The sequence below is a fragment of the Oncorhynchus gorbuscha genome, linkage group LG24 (assembly GCF_021184085.1).
Source record: "Oncorhynchus gorbuscha isolate QuinsamMale2020 ecotype Even-year linkage group LG24, OgorEven_v1.0, whole genome shotgun sequence".
NCBI lineage: Eukaryota > Metazoa > Chordata > Actinopteri > Salmoniformes > Salmonidae > Oncorhynchus > Oncorhynchus gorbuscha.
Window position 1 is genome coordinate 4,909,891 of NC_060196.1, and position 16,907 is coordinate 4,926,797.

A 16,907-nucleotide genomic window follows, 5' to 3' on the forward strand; every position below is an offset into this window, starting at 1 on the left:
ATGTCATTGTCAACACCATTCTTTGTTTGTCCAGCCGGACCAGCTGGGGGCCATTCTTCTTATCTGCATCCCTGTGAAGCTGACTGCGGCTCTGGGATAGTTTACGCTCTGAAATAACTCAACAGTTGATCTGGGCCCGTATTCAAAAGAGTTTCAGAGTAGTGCTGTTCTAGGATCCGGTCCCTCCTGTCCATTTTAATCTTATTTAAAACTGATCCTATAGCAGCAATCCTACTCTTGTGAATACAGGCCCAGAGCCCAGCCCACACACTGTTTAGGCTTAATCACATAATCATATTCACCCACTGTTCTCAGTACATTACCCTAATAAAATGGTTAGTATCACAAAGGATAATGTCTTGTACGTAGATATGAATGTGCATAATATCCCAAACAGATGTAATTGTGTGACGCTGATGTTAGTGGCCTGTTTAACGTTAGAGTATGGCAGAGTTGTTTTGTCTGACACGTGCATCCCTGGCCTGTCAGCTGGACTGGAGAGGGCTGTGATGTTTAGGTGAACAGACAGACCAGTGTTGTCCAGTGTGTTTCTACAGTATTTGATAGCGGAAGCAGTATCGTCAGACTTCACCCACACGGGACACAGATCGCCTTGCGGAGGCTAGATCAGAGGCTTATTCGACAACGTTCAACATTACACAACGTACAAATGAGAAATGTATTGTAGAGTCCCTAGAAAATCGAGACTCATGGTATCTCTATTAATCGTATTTCCATCTACGTTCTGTAATGTTGTACCATTGAGTAGAATAGACCCCTGGGCTCCATCATTAGCCCGTGCTAGTGGGAGGAGAGCGGGAGTGGAGGAACAGGATGAGTGAAAGAAAGGGGGAATGGAGGAGGGGCAGCAGGGAGGCTCAGGGATTCTGGAGGAGGTGAGGAACAGAGGAACGGAGCACGACTCAGGCGTGGGTAAAATCTGAGATTCGTGAATCACACTTGAGACTGGTGTGCTGACTCATAGACTGAAAGTACATGGGATTAAGAATGTTTTGCTATGTTACTGAGAATGGTAGCTATAATAGTACCTCATCTGTTTGCACAGTTCATATTGTAAATGTATAACTTCATGCTTTAGTTTTATTTACTGTATTTGGAAATGATTCTCTCATATTGGTGAAGCCAGAATCCCCCCTCACCGCTGCATTTCACGAAGTATCAATTATTAACGCAGCAATTTTCTCCACTACAACATCCAGCCAGCTACCCTCTCCCTCCCTCTCTCTGCAGGGGATGTGGGTGACTGTGTGCAGATTAATCTGTACGGTGTGTGCAGGAAGATGTTTTTCACTTTGCATGCTGCAGCACTAGCCTTAGCCACGCAGCCTCTCATCTCCCTGTATTACGTTATAGGATCAGAGGGGGTGTACTGTATTAGGGTATAGGATCAGAGGGGGTGTACTGTATTAGGGTATAGGATCAGAGGGGGTGTACTGTATTAGGGTATAGGATCAGAGGGGGTGTACTGTATTAGGGTATAGGATCAGAGGGGATGTACTGTATTATGGTATAGGATCAGAGGGGGTGTACTGTATTAGGGTATAGGATCAGAGGGGGTGTACTGTATTAGGGTATAGGATCAGAGGGGGTGTATTGTATTAGGGTATAGGATCAGAGGGGATGTACTGTATTATGGTATAGGATCAGAGGGGGTGTACTGTATTAGGGTATAGGATCAGAGGGGGTGTACTGTATTAGGGTATAGGATCAGAGGGGATGTACTGTATTAGGGTATAGGATCAGAGGGGGTGTACTGTATTAGGGTATAGGATCAGAGGGGGTGTACTGTATTAGGGTATAGGATCAGAGGGGGTGTACTGTATTAGGGTATAGGATCAGAGGGGGTGTACTGTATTAGGGTATAGGATCAGAGGGGATGTACTGTATTATGGTATAGGATCAGAGGGGGTGTACTGTATTAGGGTATAGGATCAGAGGGGGTGTACTGTATTAGGGTATAGGATCAGAGGGGGTGTACTGTATTAGGGTATAGGATCAGAGGGGGTGTACTGTATTAGGGTATAGGATCAGAGGGGGTGTACTGTATTAGGGTATAGGATCAGAGGGGATGTACTGTATTATGGTATAGGATCAGAGGGGGTGTAGTGCATTAGGGTATAGGATCAGAGGGGGTGTACTGTATTAGGGTATAGGATCAGAGGGGGTGTACTGTATTAGGGTATAGGATCAGAGGGGATGTACTGTATTATGGTATAGGATCAGAGGGGGTGTACTGTATTAGGGTATAGGATCAGAGGGGGTGTACTGTATTAGGGTATAGGATCAGAGGGGATGTACTGTATTAGGGTATAGGATCAGAGGGGATGTACTGTATTATGGTATAGGATCAGAGGGGGTGTACTGTATTAGGGTATAGGATCAGAGGGGGTGTACTGTATTAGGGTATAGGATCAGAGGGGATGTACTGTATTATGGTATAGGATCAGAGGGGGTGTACTGTATTAGGGTATAGGATCAGAGGGGATGTACTGTATTAGGGTATAGGATCAGAGGGGATGTACTGTATTATGGTATAGGATCAGAGGGGGTGTACTGTATTAGGGTATAGGATCAGAGGGGGTGTACTGTATTAGGGTATAGGATCAGAGGGGATGTACTGTATTAGGGTATAGGATCAGAGGGGGTGTACTGTATTAGGGTATAGGATCAGAGGGGATGTACTGTATTAGGGTATAGGATCAGAGGGGATGTACTGTATTATGGTATAGGATCAGAGGGGTGTACTGTATTAGGGTATAGGATCAGAGGGGGTGTACTGTATTAGGGTATAGGATCAGAGGGGATGTACTGTATTATGGTATAGGATCAGAGGGGGTGTACTGTATTAGGGTATAGGATCAGAGGGGGTGTACTGTATTAGGGTATAGGATCAGAGGGGGTGTACTGTGTACAGAGGGGGTGTACTGTAGGGTATAGGATCAGAGGGGGTGTACTGTATTAGGGTATAGGATCAGAGGGGGTGTACTGTATTAGGGTATAGGATCAGAGGGGATGTACTGTATTATGGTATAGGATCAGAGGGGGTGTACTGCATTAGGGTATAGGATCAGAGGGGATGTACTGTATTACGGTATAGGATCAGAGGGGGTGTACTGTATTACGGTATAGGATCAGAGGGGGTGTACTGTATTAGGGTATAGGATCAGAGGGGGTGTACTGTATTAGGGTATAGGATCAGAGGGGGTGTACTGTATTACGGTATAGGATCAGAGGGGGTGTACTGTATTATGTTACAGGATCATGTCACTGGGCAGGGATGTGACTCAGATCTCAGAGGGGAAACACAGCTGGCTGTCTGAGTGTGTAAGAGAGAGGCCTGCTGGGCGGAGTTCTCTGTAGTCTGGTGTGCCAGAGTTCAGTTGTCTACCGGGGAGTTAGGTTAGTCATTAGCTACAGGGATTTCACCAGCGGGCAGCAATACTAGTGTTTTCATGGAGCGAGAAGCTCTCTGACATTTAGATTTTGTTGTCACCGTTCTCGGAGCTATTCGCCTTGACTGAGGAATAGCCATTTTTCTTGAGATGTCGTAATATAAATTGCCACTCATTAAGTATGTATCATGTTATATTGCCGTGGTTTTCCATCTCAAAGGCCTGGTAGCAGAGAATCCACAGTGACACGCTCATTTGGTACTGCTCTGTTAAAGGTTCTCAGAATGTTCCCTCAACTGAGATTTGAATGTAAGAAAATGACTTTGACTGGTTTCGGCTTGCTGCCGCCGTTGCCTTGTCTTACTGAGGAAGGCCTGATGAATACTAAAGCCAGCTCCTTTTTGCAGTTGTTTGGTGGTTTAGGCTATTCAAAAGCCACCTCCGTATGGATTTGAGGCCAACTGGAATTTGCGCTGGTAAAAAGCCTACAGTGTTTAGCCGCTAATCGCTAGTCTTAATTCAGCGCGGCTAGCTAATGATGAGCTTAATTTCTCCCCCTAGCTCTGTGTTTTTCCTCTCCATCCGTCTCGTCAAAGGCTGGTTGTCTAACAGGATGGAGTAGAGTTGCCACTCTAATCTAAAATAATTGTCCAGTAGTCTACCAGTAGTCTACATGCCACTCACAGATTAAGCAACAGTTTACGTATCCTACACCGTAGAGTAACTAACTAGCTCATCAGTCTTAAAAAGAGGAATACAGTTTTCATACATTTGGAATGAGTAGGATTCATTTGCATGTTCGTACTTATGGTGTGTAGCCTAGGGCTCTGAATAGTTGATAACCCGTGTGAGGACAACTCCAATATCCCACAATGCACTCTGTCCTGACTCCTGTTCCATGGTGCAATACGCTACTATGACCTTGCTGAAGGCAGCAGGCACAGAGTTTCCCCCTCTCTCGCTCCTTCTAAACTACCCCCCCCCCTCCTTTCTCATCTCTCCTGCATAAACCAGCTCTCTCTCCCAAACCATCTCTCTTTCTTCACTCCCTCTCTCCTCCATTCTGGGAGATCCCACCCCCTCTTACCCTCTTATTACTGTCACCCTTCCACCCAATGATTACAGCGATTGGGCTGTCAGGCCTGTGATGATGATGATGGGGGTCTCTATTTTCATCCTCACTCCCACTGCAGCGCCTCAGAATACACCCACTAATCGACCTGCTACCACCTTCATTATGGAAAGGGAAGTAAGCAACGATCAGGAGCTGTATCCTAGTCTACTCTCACCTTTTATGAGAACCGCTGTCTTGCTTTTCAGTTGATGAGTATCTTTTTCTCTGTGAAAGAGTGATGACATTCCAGCTCCGTTTCAAGACACAAAAGGTCTTGTGATGTTCTGTTTGTCCTGTATGAGAGCTGGGTAGGCTTCTTTCTGTCCCACAGTGGTTGTTAGCTCAATGGCCTTCACATCTGTCAGTTCAGTCAGAGTCCACGTCCCTTTCGGGGATAATTTAGCCCAATTCTCCATTGGGTGAAAGGGACATTGTAGCTCACATCAATGTCAAATCAAATTGTATTGGTTGCATACACATATCTAGCAGATGCTATTGCGAGTGTAGCAAAATACTTGTTTCTCTAGCTCCAACAGTACAGTAGTGTCTAACAATACACACACATCTAAAAGAATGGAATTCAGAAATTAGGATGAGCAATGTCTTTTTTTGTTGATGGTTTTCCAAACATGCTGTCTTCTAGAAAGTAATAACATCATCCTGAATGTTTTAATCTGTTTAAATTGTTCTTTTATAGCCCAGAGCATGAGCCTAACAATGATGGATTTTTCACATCAATATCCTCATAGGAACAACCCATTGTTGATCTAAATGCCAACCTCATAATTGAACCACTAGTAAACAGTCGTTAATTAAACATCAAGTCAGATATTTTAGCTCTGACTTTCTCACACAACAGCAGTTTTAGGGGGTGTGTTTTGCCCCCCAAGTCCTCAACCCATATTTCTCTCTGTTGCTGGGTTGCTGGGCAGAATAGGAGAGATGGGGAGACCAGAGAGGGATAGACGGAGAACAAGGAAAGGTCCAATTTAGAAGAAATGTGTGAGATGGGCAGGCAAACTGAGGTTACAGATGTCACCCCAAAGAAACACAGACACACACATAAGATAGACACACACCCCAAAGACACACAGCCACAAGATCCCCCCCCTCCCCCAAACGAGTAATCTCCCTGATAGGACTAATTCAACCTGACAGGGTCTGTGTGCCATTGGCTGTTGTTGATCCTGGCAGCGGTTGTCAAGGAACACAAACAGCAAGATGGACGATGAGGTCTGACATCCTTATCCTGCCTTATTAATCTGTTCTCTACTATTCCCCCAGACGGTACCGTGGCCTCAGTATGCACTTAGAGAGGATGCTCTCCAAAGGATCTGATCGGCAAAATTGGGACTGTGCAAGCTGGCGAGCTTTGTTTAAAGACCTCTCTTATGCCTTCTTTCTTATACCTCTCTTTCTTTCCAAAAACCCTGTGAGTGTATCCCCCTTATCTCCATCTGCCCTTGGCCTCCTGAGAACCACAGGCCATCTTAAATGACCCACAGTGATCTACAGTAGTCCTATTCAGCCTCCGGGAGGCTGCCACGATGGTAGCCAGGCCTGAAGCCTCCTGGACAATCACATCGCCACACTGTGGGTTCGCCACAGTGGTTTCCCAGGTGGCAATCAAACGGGCAACCGTTTCCAGGGGCGATACAAAATGACCCTGTCTAATTCACTCTCCTCTCTGACAACTGAAAGGTGAATTCAGAAGAGACTAACTAGAGTCTCTTTTGTGGTCAAATTGTCAACCGTCAGTGTGAAAGTGAAAAGTGTTGGGCTTGTGTTGTGTACTGTACCCATTTTAGTGTCGTATTGCTTTTCCAGACCCCCACCACCACCGTCACCAACGTCTCCTGTCCTGCCTGCTGGTGTCATCACCACTGGCAGGGGACACAGTGACAAGGCCACCTCAGCAGTCTGAGGCTTCTGGCTGTCACACACCGTGTCCTCATAATGCAGACTCTGTCACACGCTGTACTGTGTCCCCATAATGCAGACTGTCTGGACTGTACAGAGCTCAGCCCTGGATGGATGGAAAACTACTGACTTTTCTAACCCTAGATCTGCACTGTTCTGAACTTCACTGTTATGTCAGCTTATGCTTATGGCATTAGATTCTGAGAATATTTGATGTGTCACTGTGAGTCTGTAGTGTGTTTGGTGTGGATCCCAGGGAGAGTATTTGCTGTGTTAGCAGCAGCTAATGGGAATCCTAGTAAAATACTAATACTTGGCAGTACCATTGAGCAGCTTAGCGACATTAGCTCATATGGTTTGTCCTTTTCATTAACAATGTACTCATGGTACTGGACTTAATCCATGGTGGATGTACAGTATCACATCTCATAGGATCAGTAACCTGTAGGTTACATATGTGTTGTGAAGGCATTCATCCAATGGGAAAGGTCATCAAAGGCAGCTGGAGTGTTCGAACAATGTCTACTGCTCCCGGTCTTAAAGCCGTCGCCATGACGATGCCAACATATGGCTGGTTGTCCGGGTTATCAGCTGCTCAGTGTGAGTGATCCCGGCTGAGGAATGGCAGCCATTTCAGCTATGCCACCCAAGAGCCACTGCCTGCCAAACACACACGCCTCCTCACCTCACCACTCTCTGTCTCTGTTTATCTCTCTCTGTCTCTGTTTATCTCTCTCTGTCTCTGTTTATCTCTCTCTGTCTCTGTTTATCTCTCTCTGTCTCTAGTTTATCTCTCGCTGTCTCTGTTTATCTCTCTCTGTTTATCTCTCTCTGTCTCTGTTTATCTCTCTCTCTGTTTATCTCTCTGTCTCTGTTTATCTCTCTGTCTCTGTTTATCTCTCTCTGTCTCTGTTTATCTCTCTCTGTCTCTGTTTCTCTCTCTGTCTCTGTTTATCTGTCTCTGTTTATCTCTCTCTGTCTCTGTTTATCTGTCTCTGTTTATCTGTCTCTGTCTCTGTTTCTCTCTGTCTCTGTTTATCTCTCTGTCTCTGTTTATCTCTCTCTGTCTCTGTTTATCTCTCTCTGTCTCTGTTTATCTCTCTCTGTCTCTGTTTATCTCTCTCTGTCTCTGTTTATCTCGTTGTCTCTGTTTATCTCTCTCTGTCTCTGTTTATCTCTCTCTGTCTCTGTTTATCTCTCTCTGTGTCTCTGTTTATCTCTCTCGTTGTCTCTGTTTATCTCTCTCTGTCTCTGTTTATCTCTCTCTGTCTCTGTTTATCTCTCTCTGTGTCTCTGTTTATCTCTCTCTGTCTCTGTTTATCTCGTTGTCTCTGTTTATCTCTCTCTGTCTCTGTTTATCTCTCTCTGTTTATCTCTCTCTGTTTATCTCTCTCTGTTTATCTCTCTCTGTCTCTGTTTATCTCTCTCTGTCTCTGTTTATCTCTCTCTGTGTCTCTGTTTATCTCTCTCTGTGTCTCTGTTTATCTCTCTCTGTCTCCTCTCTGTCTCCTGTCTCTGTCTGTTTGTCTCTCTCAGCCTCCAATGGCTATTGATTTATATTTTGCCTCACAACACACTGCCAAGTCAAGTCATCCATTCATGTATTAAGCCAGTATGACAGAGTTTCTGACTGAGCCCTAAAAATGATGTGTGGGGATGGAGGAGATTTGGAATCTGTATTGGAAGAGGATTTTGGTCAATGTGTTATGATGGCTGTTGCTGTTTTGAGTTGGGAAATGTATAAATCTGCAGTCCTGAGAGAGAAGGTCCTCCAACAGACTGCTCTCCATCTGCTCCAGAGTCCAGGCCCACCACACACAGTCCCTCTTCCACTGCCTCAACCCCCAAGCTTCTGTGGCTGTCCCATCTGCCTACCTAACTGGCTCCAACCAGTCAACCCTCTCTCCCCTCTCCCAGGGTATGAGTGGGATGTGTGGGGGTGAGATGATGATGATGATGATGATGATGATGATAAAGGAATCCCCTTCCTGCCTGTCCACCCACTGATTCTCCCTGCCTGCCTGGGCTGAATGCACACCATCACAGTAATGCAGAGGTGTGTGTGTGTGTGTGTGTGTGTGTGTGTGTGTGTGTGTGTGTGTGTGTGTGTGTGTGTGTGTGTGTGTGTGTGTGTGTGTGTGTGTGTGTGTGTGTGTGTGTGTGTGTGTGTGTGTGTGTGTGTGTGTGTGTGTGTGTGTGTGTGTGTGTGTGTGTGTGTGGATAAGTAATGTAGGCGCAACTCCCTCTGCTTTGTGTGATTAAATCATGGTAGCTATAGATATTACATGAGAGAAAGGAGAGGTGGAAGGCAGGTTGATGTTTATTGTCATGAATCTTGCCCTGGAGGCAGAACTGAGAGATGTCTGCTAGATGGGCCAGCTGCAAGTCAAAATGAATGTACGGTTAGGGTTAGGCATTAGGGTTAGCAGTGTGGTTAAGGTTAGGTTTAGAATCATGTGCCAGCTAGTGACCAATTTGCAGAGCTGCCTCCAGGGCAAGATTCATGTGGAGGTGGAGAGAAGACACAATGGAGAGGTGAAAGAGGTGAAAGAGAGAGAGATAAAGAAAGGGCCTACGCAACAGATGCTTGCTGCAGTGATTTCCTCACATGACAGTGTATTTAGACTCTGCAGTACATTATTGTTGTGATGTTTTGACCCTCAGCTCTTTGCTATAAGCTGTAAAGTGTTGCCTCGTCCATTGTGGCACTGAGCTTAGCAACCATGAAAGAGCTATCACATCACAGACAGATTTTAATTGGGCTGTTCGAGCGAGCCGTCAGCATGTAGCAACACACACACACACACACACACACACACACACACACACACACACACACACACACACACACACACACACACACACACACACACACACACACACACACACACACACACACACACACACACACACACACACACACACACACACACACACACACACACACACACACACACACACACACAGTGATGCACAGAAAATAATGAAATAGCACAGACATCCTTCAGCAACATGACATGTATTATAATAATTGCCCCTTCTTCTCCTCCAGTTCTACCAGAGTGGGATCCAGCTCTAATCTAATGGTGATGTTTAGTAGAATCATCTGAAAGACTATGTCCCAGAGAGTGGGATCCAGCTCTAATCTAATGGTGATGTTTAGTAGAAACATCTGAAAGACTGTCCCAGAGAGTGGGATCCAGCTCTAATCTAATGGTGATGTTTAGTAGAATCATCTGAAAGACTGTCCCAGAGAGTGGGATCCAGCTCTTATCTAATGGTGATGTTTAGTAGAATCATCTGAAGACTATGTCCCAGAGAGTGGGATCCAGCTCTAATCTAATGGTGATGTTTAGTAGAATCATCTGAAGACTATGTCCCAGAGAGTGGGATCCAGCTCTAATCTAATGGTGATGTTTAGTAGAATCATCTGAAAGACTGTCCCAGAGAGTGGGATCCAGCTCTAATCTAATGGTGATGTTTAGTAGAATCATCTGAAAGACTGTCCCAGAGAGTGGGATCCAGCTCTAATCTAATGGTGATGTTTAGTAGAATCATCTGAAAGACTGTCCCAGAGAGTGGGATCCAGCTCTAATCTAATGGTGATGTTTAGTAGAATCATCTGAAGACTATGTCCCAGAGAGTGGGATCCAGCTCTAATCTAATGGTGATGTTTAGTAGAATCATCTGAAGACTATGTCCCAGAGAGTGGGATCCAGCTCTAATCTAATGGTGATGTTTAGTAGAATCATCTGAAAGACTATGTCCCAGAGAGTGGGATCCAGCTCTAATCTAATGGTGATGTTTAGTAGAATCATCTGAAGACTATGTCCCAGAGAGTCCAGCTCTAATCTAATGGTGATGTTTAGTAGAATCATCTGAAAGACTCCCAGAGAGTGGGATCCAGCTCTAATCTAATGGTGATGTTTAGTAGAATCATCTGAAAGACTATGTCCCAGAGAGTGGGATCCAGCTCTAATCTAATGGTGATGTTTAGTAGAATCATCTGAAGACTATGTCCCAGAGAGTGGGATCCAGCTCTAATCTAATGGTGATGTTTAGTAGAATCATCTGAAAGACTGTCCCAGAGAGTGGGATCCAGCTCTAATCTAATGGTGATGTTTAGTAGAATCATCTGAAGACTCCCAGAGAGTATCCAGCTCTAATCTAATGGTGATGTTTAGTAGAATCATCTGAAGACTATGTCCCAGAGAGTGGGATCCAGCTCTAATCTAATGGTGATGTTTAGTAGAATCATCTGAAGACTATGTCCCAGAGAGTGGGATCCAGCTCTAATCTAATGGTGATGTTTAGTAGAATCATCTGAAGACTATGTCCCAGAGAGTGGGATCCAGCTCTAATCTAATGGTGATGTTTAGTAGAATCATCTGAAAGACTATGTCCCGGAGAGTGGGATGTTCACACACAGATTATGCAATAGTGATTACAATGGGGTGTGAAACTATTTGATTCCCATTCGGCTTCTGTCTGCATATTAAATGGTGGATGAGCTACCGTTTCCACAAAGGAAACGAGTTGGATCTCCACAGAGATGCATGGTATGGGTACACCCCATTAGACACACCTTTTAGAAGCTGTCTTGCGAGGGCCCATAATATTTTTATAACTAGTGCCCAGAGTTTTTCCTCTAAACTCAAGGACCGACACATGATTCCTCTTCGAGCTTACCTTCCTCTGCACATATCACTCTTTCTCCTTCTTCCCCTCTCCCCAGACCACCTGTCTCCAGGACTTCTTTGGCGAGGACGACGTGTTCATCGCGTGCGGCCCAGAGAAGTACCGCTACGCGCAGGATGACTTCCTGTTGGATCACAGTGGTAAGGATTCTGGTAGGCCTGACTAACTAAATCTAACATCACCTGTATGTTGTGAAACATTGGTCTCTCTCATATAAATAGATGTAGATTCCTGTTCTAGTGTCTATATTTCTATGGCCTCTCTGTCCCAACCCTTTCCTCTCTCTTTCCTTCCTATTTCCTTCATAGGGTGTGTGGGACACACCAGGTCTTCTGACCCCAATGGGACTTCCTGGTTAAATAAAGGTCATAAAAATTGCACACTATTCCATATAGAGCCTCTATAGGGCTCTGGTGAAAAGAAGTGTACTCTATTGGGAATAGGTTGCCATTTTGGACTCACCCCTCCTTTCTGTTTAAAAGATACATATATATATATTTTACCTTTATTTAACCAGGTAGGCTAGTTGAGAACAAGTTCTCATTTGCAACTGCGACCTGGCCAAGATAAAGCGTAGCAATTCGACACATACAACAACACAGAGTTACACATGGAATAAACAAAACATAGTCAATAATACAGTAGAACAAAAGAAAACAAAAAGTCTATATACAGTGAGTGCAAATGAGGTAAGTTAAGAAAATAAATAGGCCATGGTGGCGAAGTAATTACAATATAGCAATTAAACACTGGAATGGTAGATCGGCAGAAGATGAATGTGCAAGTAGAGATACTGGGGTGCAAAGGAGCAAGATAAATAAATAAATAAATACAGTATGGTGGGTAGTGTATGGGGCTTTGGTGACAAAACGGATGGCACTGTGATAGACTGCATCCAGTTTGTTGAGTAGAGTGTTGGAGGCTATTTTATAGATGACATCACCGAAGTCGAGGATCGGTAGGATGGTCAGTTTTACGAGGGTATGTTTGGCAGCATGAGTGAAGGAGAGTTTACAGTCTAGCCAGAGACCCAGGTATTTGTAATTGTCCACATATTCTAAGTTAGAGCCGTCCAGAGTAGTGATGCAGGTGCGGGCAGTGATCGATTGAATAGCATGCATTTCGTTTTACTTGCGTTTAAGAGCAGTTGGAGGCCACGGAAGGAGAGATGTATGGCATTGAAGCTCGTCTGGAGGTTAGTTAACACAGTGTCCAAAGAGGTGCCAGAAGTATACAGAATGGTGTCGTCTACGTAGAGGTGGATCAGATAATCACCAGCAGCTAGAGCAACATCATTGGTGTATACAGAAAAGAGAGTCGGCCTGAGAATTGAACCCTGTGGCACACCCATAGAGACTGTCAGAGGTCCGGACAACAGGCCCTCCGATTTGACACACTGAACTCTATCAGAGAAGTAGTTGGTAAACCAGGCGAGGCAATCATTTGAGAAACCAAGGCCGTCGAGACTGCCGATGAGGATGTGGTAATTGACAGAGTCGAAAGCCTTGGCCAGGTCGATGAATACGGCTGCACAGTAATGTCTCTTATCGATGGCGGTTATGATATCGTTTAGGACCTTGAGCGTGGCTGAGGTGCACCCATGACCAGCTCTGAAACCAGATTGCATAGCGGAGATGGTACGGGATTCGAAATGGTCGGTAAGTTTGTTAACTTGGTTTGCGAAGACCTTAGAAAGACAGGGTAGGATAGATATACAGGTCTGTAGTAGTTTGGGTCTGGAGTGTCACCCCCTTTGAAGAGGGGGATGACCGCGGCAGCTTTCCAATCTTTGGGAATCTCAGACGATACGAAAGAGAGGTTGAACAGGCTAGTAAATAGGGGTTGCAACAATTGCAGCAGATAATTTTAGAAAGAGAGGGTCCAGATTGTCTAGCCCGGCTGATTTGTAGGGGTCCAGATTTTGCAGCTCTTTCATAACATCAGCTATCTGGATTTGGGTGAAGGAGAAATGGTGGGGCTTAGGCGGATTGCTGTGGAGAGTGCCTGGCAGTTGACCGGGGTAGGGGTAGCCAGGTGGAGCGCTTGGCCAGCCGTAGAGAAATGCTTATTGAAATTCTCAATTACAGTGGATTTATCGCTGGTAACAGTGTTTCCTAGCCTCAGTGCAGTGGGCAGCTGGGAGGAGGTGCTCTTATTCTCCATGGACTTTACAGTGTCCCAGAACTTTTTTGAGTTAGTACTACAGGATGCAAAAAAAGCTAGCCTTAGCTTAGCAGACTATGTCTCTAATAGTATAGTGTAAATTCCCTAAAGAGATGTCAATGCCAAACCACTTTTCCCTTTTCATACTAGAAGTCAGGATGGAGTGTGTCTGAATGGTGTAACATGATAATTATCTGTCAACCACAGAATAGTGAACGTTAATTTTCTCAGTTGAATGAGTCTCATAATTGTTCTGAAAGTGGTTCCGGTGACTCGTGATGCTTAATCATGACTCTAGCATAGTGTGATCATCACTCAATATCTGAAATCATTCCTCTCCTCCAAGAGAAGGAAACTATTGATTACAGTATGTGTGAGACTATCGGTCTGAACACACAGATGCCTGCCTTCTGTAGGGGAAAGTGGCTGCAGTCACATTTTGTAGGGAGTAGTTGTAGTAGTTCATTCCATTCCAGGGTTCTTCAGTGACTGTCATTATATGAATATGTACCATCCCTGTATTGAGAAGAAGACGTTCTTGAAAATCACTTAAAAGATGTCCGCAGCGATACCCCCCTACTGCAGCAGGATATAGCCTCTTTAGTCCATAGCTAACCCATTGTTATCTTAAGCAGGCTGATGTCAGTACAACTCTTCTGCAGTCCCCTATCCTCTGTGCTAGATAAGGTGGAGACAGGATGTACTGTATATAAAATCCAAACAGGCTTATTTCAGACACTTCACCAAACTATTCCCAATGTTCTAGCTACATCCTGTTTTCTTAGTGTTGCTCCTGTAACATAACATTTAAAGCTGCAATATGTCACTTTTTGGATACATAAACAGAAACTAGGCAAACAATTAGAATGTTAGCAACAAGGAAATGGCAGAGTGATTTCGCATAGTGCATCTTTAACACACACACACACACACACACACACACACACACACACACACACACACACACACACACACACACACACACACACACACACACACACACACACACACACACACACACACACACACACACACACACACACACACACACACACACACACACACACACACACACACACAGGTGTAAACACTGTTTGTTCTAACGATGAGTGTTTAGTTTCTTCAGCTGAATCTGTTCTTCAGTTGTTTTAGCGCTTCCTTGTCCTACTTCTCCTGCCAGGCTCCATTTGAAGAATTAGGTCTTCTCAAAAACAAGTGTTTGCTCTAGGTACCTCTTTTCAGCTGCTAAGTCTTTGCACGGTGTCTTACAGGAGTCCCAAGGGGCTGTTGTACTGTCAGACTCAATTGTGGAGAACAGTATCAAATCCAAACACGGTTTAGGGAACGATATAAAAAGTCAACACTGCAAGTCAACAAACTTGCATGGTAAAGTAGCTAGCATCGTAGTAAACTGAATCGCACCTGGGGTCTGCTCCAATAACAGGCTTGGGTCACGACCACTTTCATAGGGAATCATTTGTCTCCAATTGGCCACAGCTGGTTGGTACCTCCTCTGTGTTCATGGTGTCATAATAGCGTTTAACACTGTAACACCCCCCAATTAACAGCATCTGACATAAACCCAGACAGTTTAACCACTAGTGTCATTACAGTAACCAGTCATATGCTGCTCCTGAACGCAGCTCGCTCTGTCGTCAACGCTGCTAAAACAACTCTGTATCACAGGTGGCACCTTAATTGGGGAGGATGGGGCTCGTGGTATCGGCTGAAGAGGGATCAGTGGAATGGTATCAAATACATTGAACACGTGGTTTCCATGTGTTTGATACTATTCCATTCACTCGGTTCCAGCCATTATTATGAGCCGTCCTCCCCTCAGCAGCCTCCACTGTTTTATGTGTCTGTGAAACACCACTAAAACGGTTGAACCACCAACCTCGTTACCCCGACACCTACTGCTCCAGCAGCGCAGCTCTGTCAGCTGGTGTACGCACCTCTGTGAAACGCTACTAACACAACAGCATTGGTAGCAGCGCAGCTCTGTCAGCTGGTGTACGCACCTCTGTGAAACGCTACTAACACAACAGCATTGGTAGCAGCGCAGCTCTGTCAGCTGGTGTGCGCAGCTCTGTCAGCTGGTGTACGCACCTCTGTGAAATGCTACTAACACAACAGCATTGGTAGCAGCGCAGCTCTGTCAGCTGGTGTACGCACCTCTGTCAGCTGGTGTACGCACCTCTGTGAAACGCTACTAACACAACAGCATTGGTAGCAGCGCAGCTCTGTCAGCTGGTGTACGCACCTCTGTGAAACGCTACTAACACAACAGCATTGGTAGCAGCGCAGCTCTGTCAGCTGGTGTACGCACCTCTGTGAAACGCTACTAACACAACAGCATTGGTAGCAGCGCAGCTCTGTCAGCTGGTGTACGCACCTCTGTGAAACGCTACTAACACAACAGCATTGGTAGCAGCGCAGCTCTGTCAGCTGGTGTGCGCACCTCTGTGAAATGCTACTAACACAACAGCATTGGTAGCAGCGCAGCTCTGTCAGCTGGTGTACGCACCTCTGTGAAACGCTACTAACACAACAGCATTGGTAGCAGCGCAGCTCTGTCAGCTGGTGTACGCACCTCTGTGAAACGCTACTAACACAACAGCATTGGTAGCAGCGCAGCTCTGTCAGCTGGTGTACGCACCTCTGTGAAACGCTACTAAAACAACAGCATTGGTAGCAGCGCAGCTCTGTCAGCTGGTGTGTGCACCTCTGTGAAATGCTACTAAAACAACAGCATTGGTAGCAGCGCAGCTCTGTCAGCTGGTGTACGCACCTCTGTGAAATGCTACTAACACAACAGCATTGGTAGCAGCGCAGCTCTGTCAGCTGGTGTACGCACCTCTGTGAAATGCTACTAACACAACAGCATTGGTAGCAGCGCAGCAGGCAGCAAACACGATAGCGTAATTACCACAGCTTGTGCATTTTTCATGGAGTTTTGGAGCGCACAGAGCCACAGACGACTGCACATGTGGTGTTCGTTTGGAAAAAGCAAATGCTTAACTGAGTTTTTTTTTTGTGGAAAGCTCTCTGCGTGAATGAAACATTCTTAACTTCTTGAACACTCCCTACTTAATGCTTTCTCAAAGAGAGCCAATTATATTATAGAGCTAGTTCCTAGCTGGAGCTATTTTAAAATAGTTTGACTGGAACACTGGGAACTGTATTGAATTGTGCTAGATAGGAAATGAGGTCGGTGTGTGTGACGGTGTCCGTGTGTGTGTGTGTGTGTGGTTTTAACCCTGTGTGTGTTGTCTTCACAGAATGCCGGGTGCTCAAGTCCTCATACTCTGCTCGCTCGCCCACTCCAACAAGGGCTGCTGGGAGCAAGAGCCCTGGACTCTCACGCCGTATCAAGTCCCCGGGCATAGGTATACACATGCATGCACGTACACACAAACACACACACAGTTCTTGGGTGATGGACTGAGTAACTGATTTTCATCTGACACTAACTAGTGTAATCACCTCAAAAAGAGTCTCAGGATTTTGGCAGGCTTCAGGCCATATGGCCAATTACCGAACACTTATCTTAAGCTCAGGTAAAAATTGATTTTGAGGCTTTAAGTTGGACTTTGAAA

The 16,907-nt window shown here is 45.3% G+C and overlaps 1 protein-coding gene across 7 annotated transcripts in view; it reads left to right on the forward strand.

Annotated features, from left to right (window-relative positions):
* The window catches only part of LOC124012357 (serine/threonine-protein kinase DCLK2-like), a 109,500-nt gene that overhangs the window by 47,684 nt on the left and 44,909 nt on the right, over positions 1 to 16,907 (forward strand). For 6 of the 7 annotated variants that reach the window (XR_006834714.1, XM_046325885.1, XM_046325881.1 and 3 more), the window contains exons 3-4: positions 11,183 to 11,297; positions 16,590 to 16,697. Coding sequence is in view for 6 of the 7 variants with exons in the window: in XM_046325885.1 (XP_046181841.1) it covers positions 11,183 to 11,297; positions 16,590 to 16,697 (223 nt within the window). In the remaining variant the exon portion in view is untranslated. The remainder of the gene's footprint in view (positions 1 to 11,182; positions 11,298 to 16,589; positions 16,698 to 16,907) is intronic. The other variant, XM_046325882.1, reaches the window with a different exon arrangement.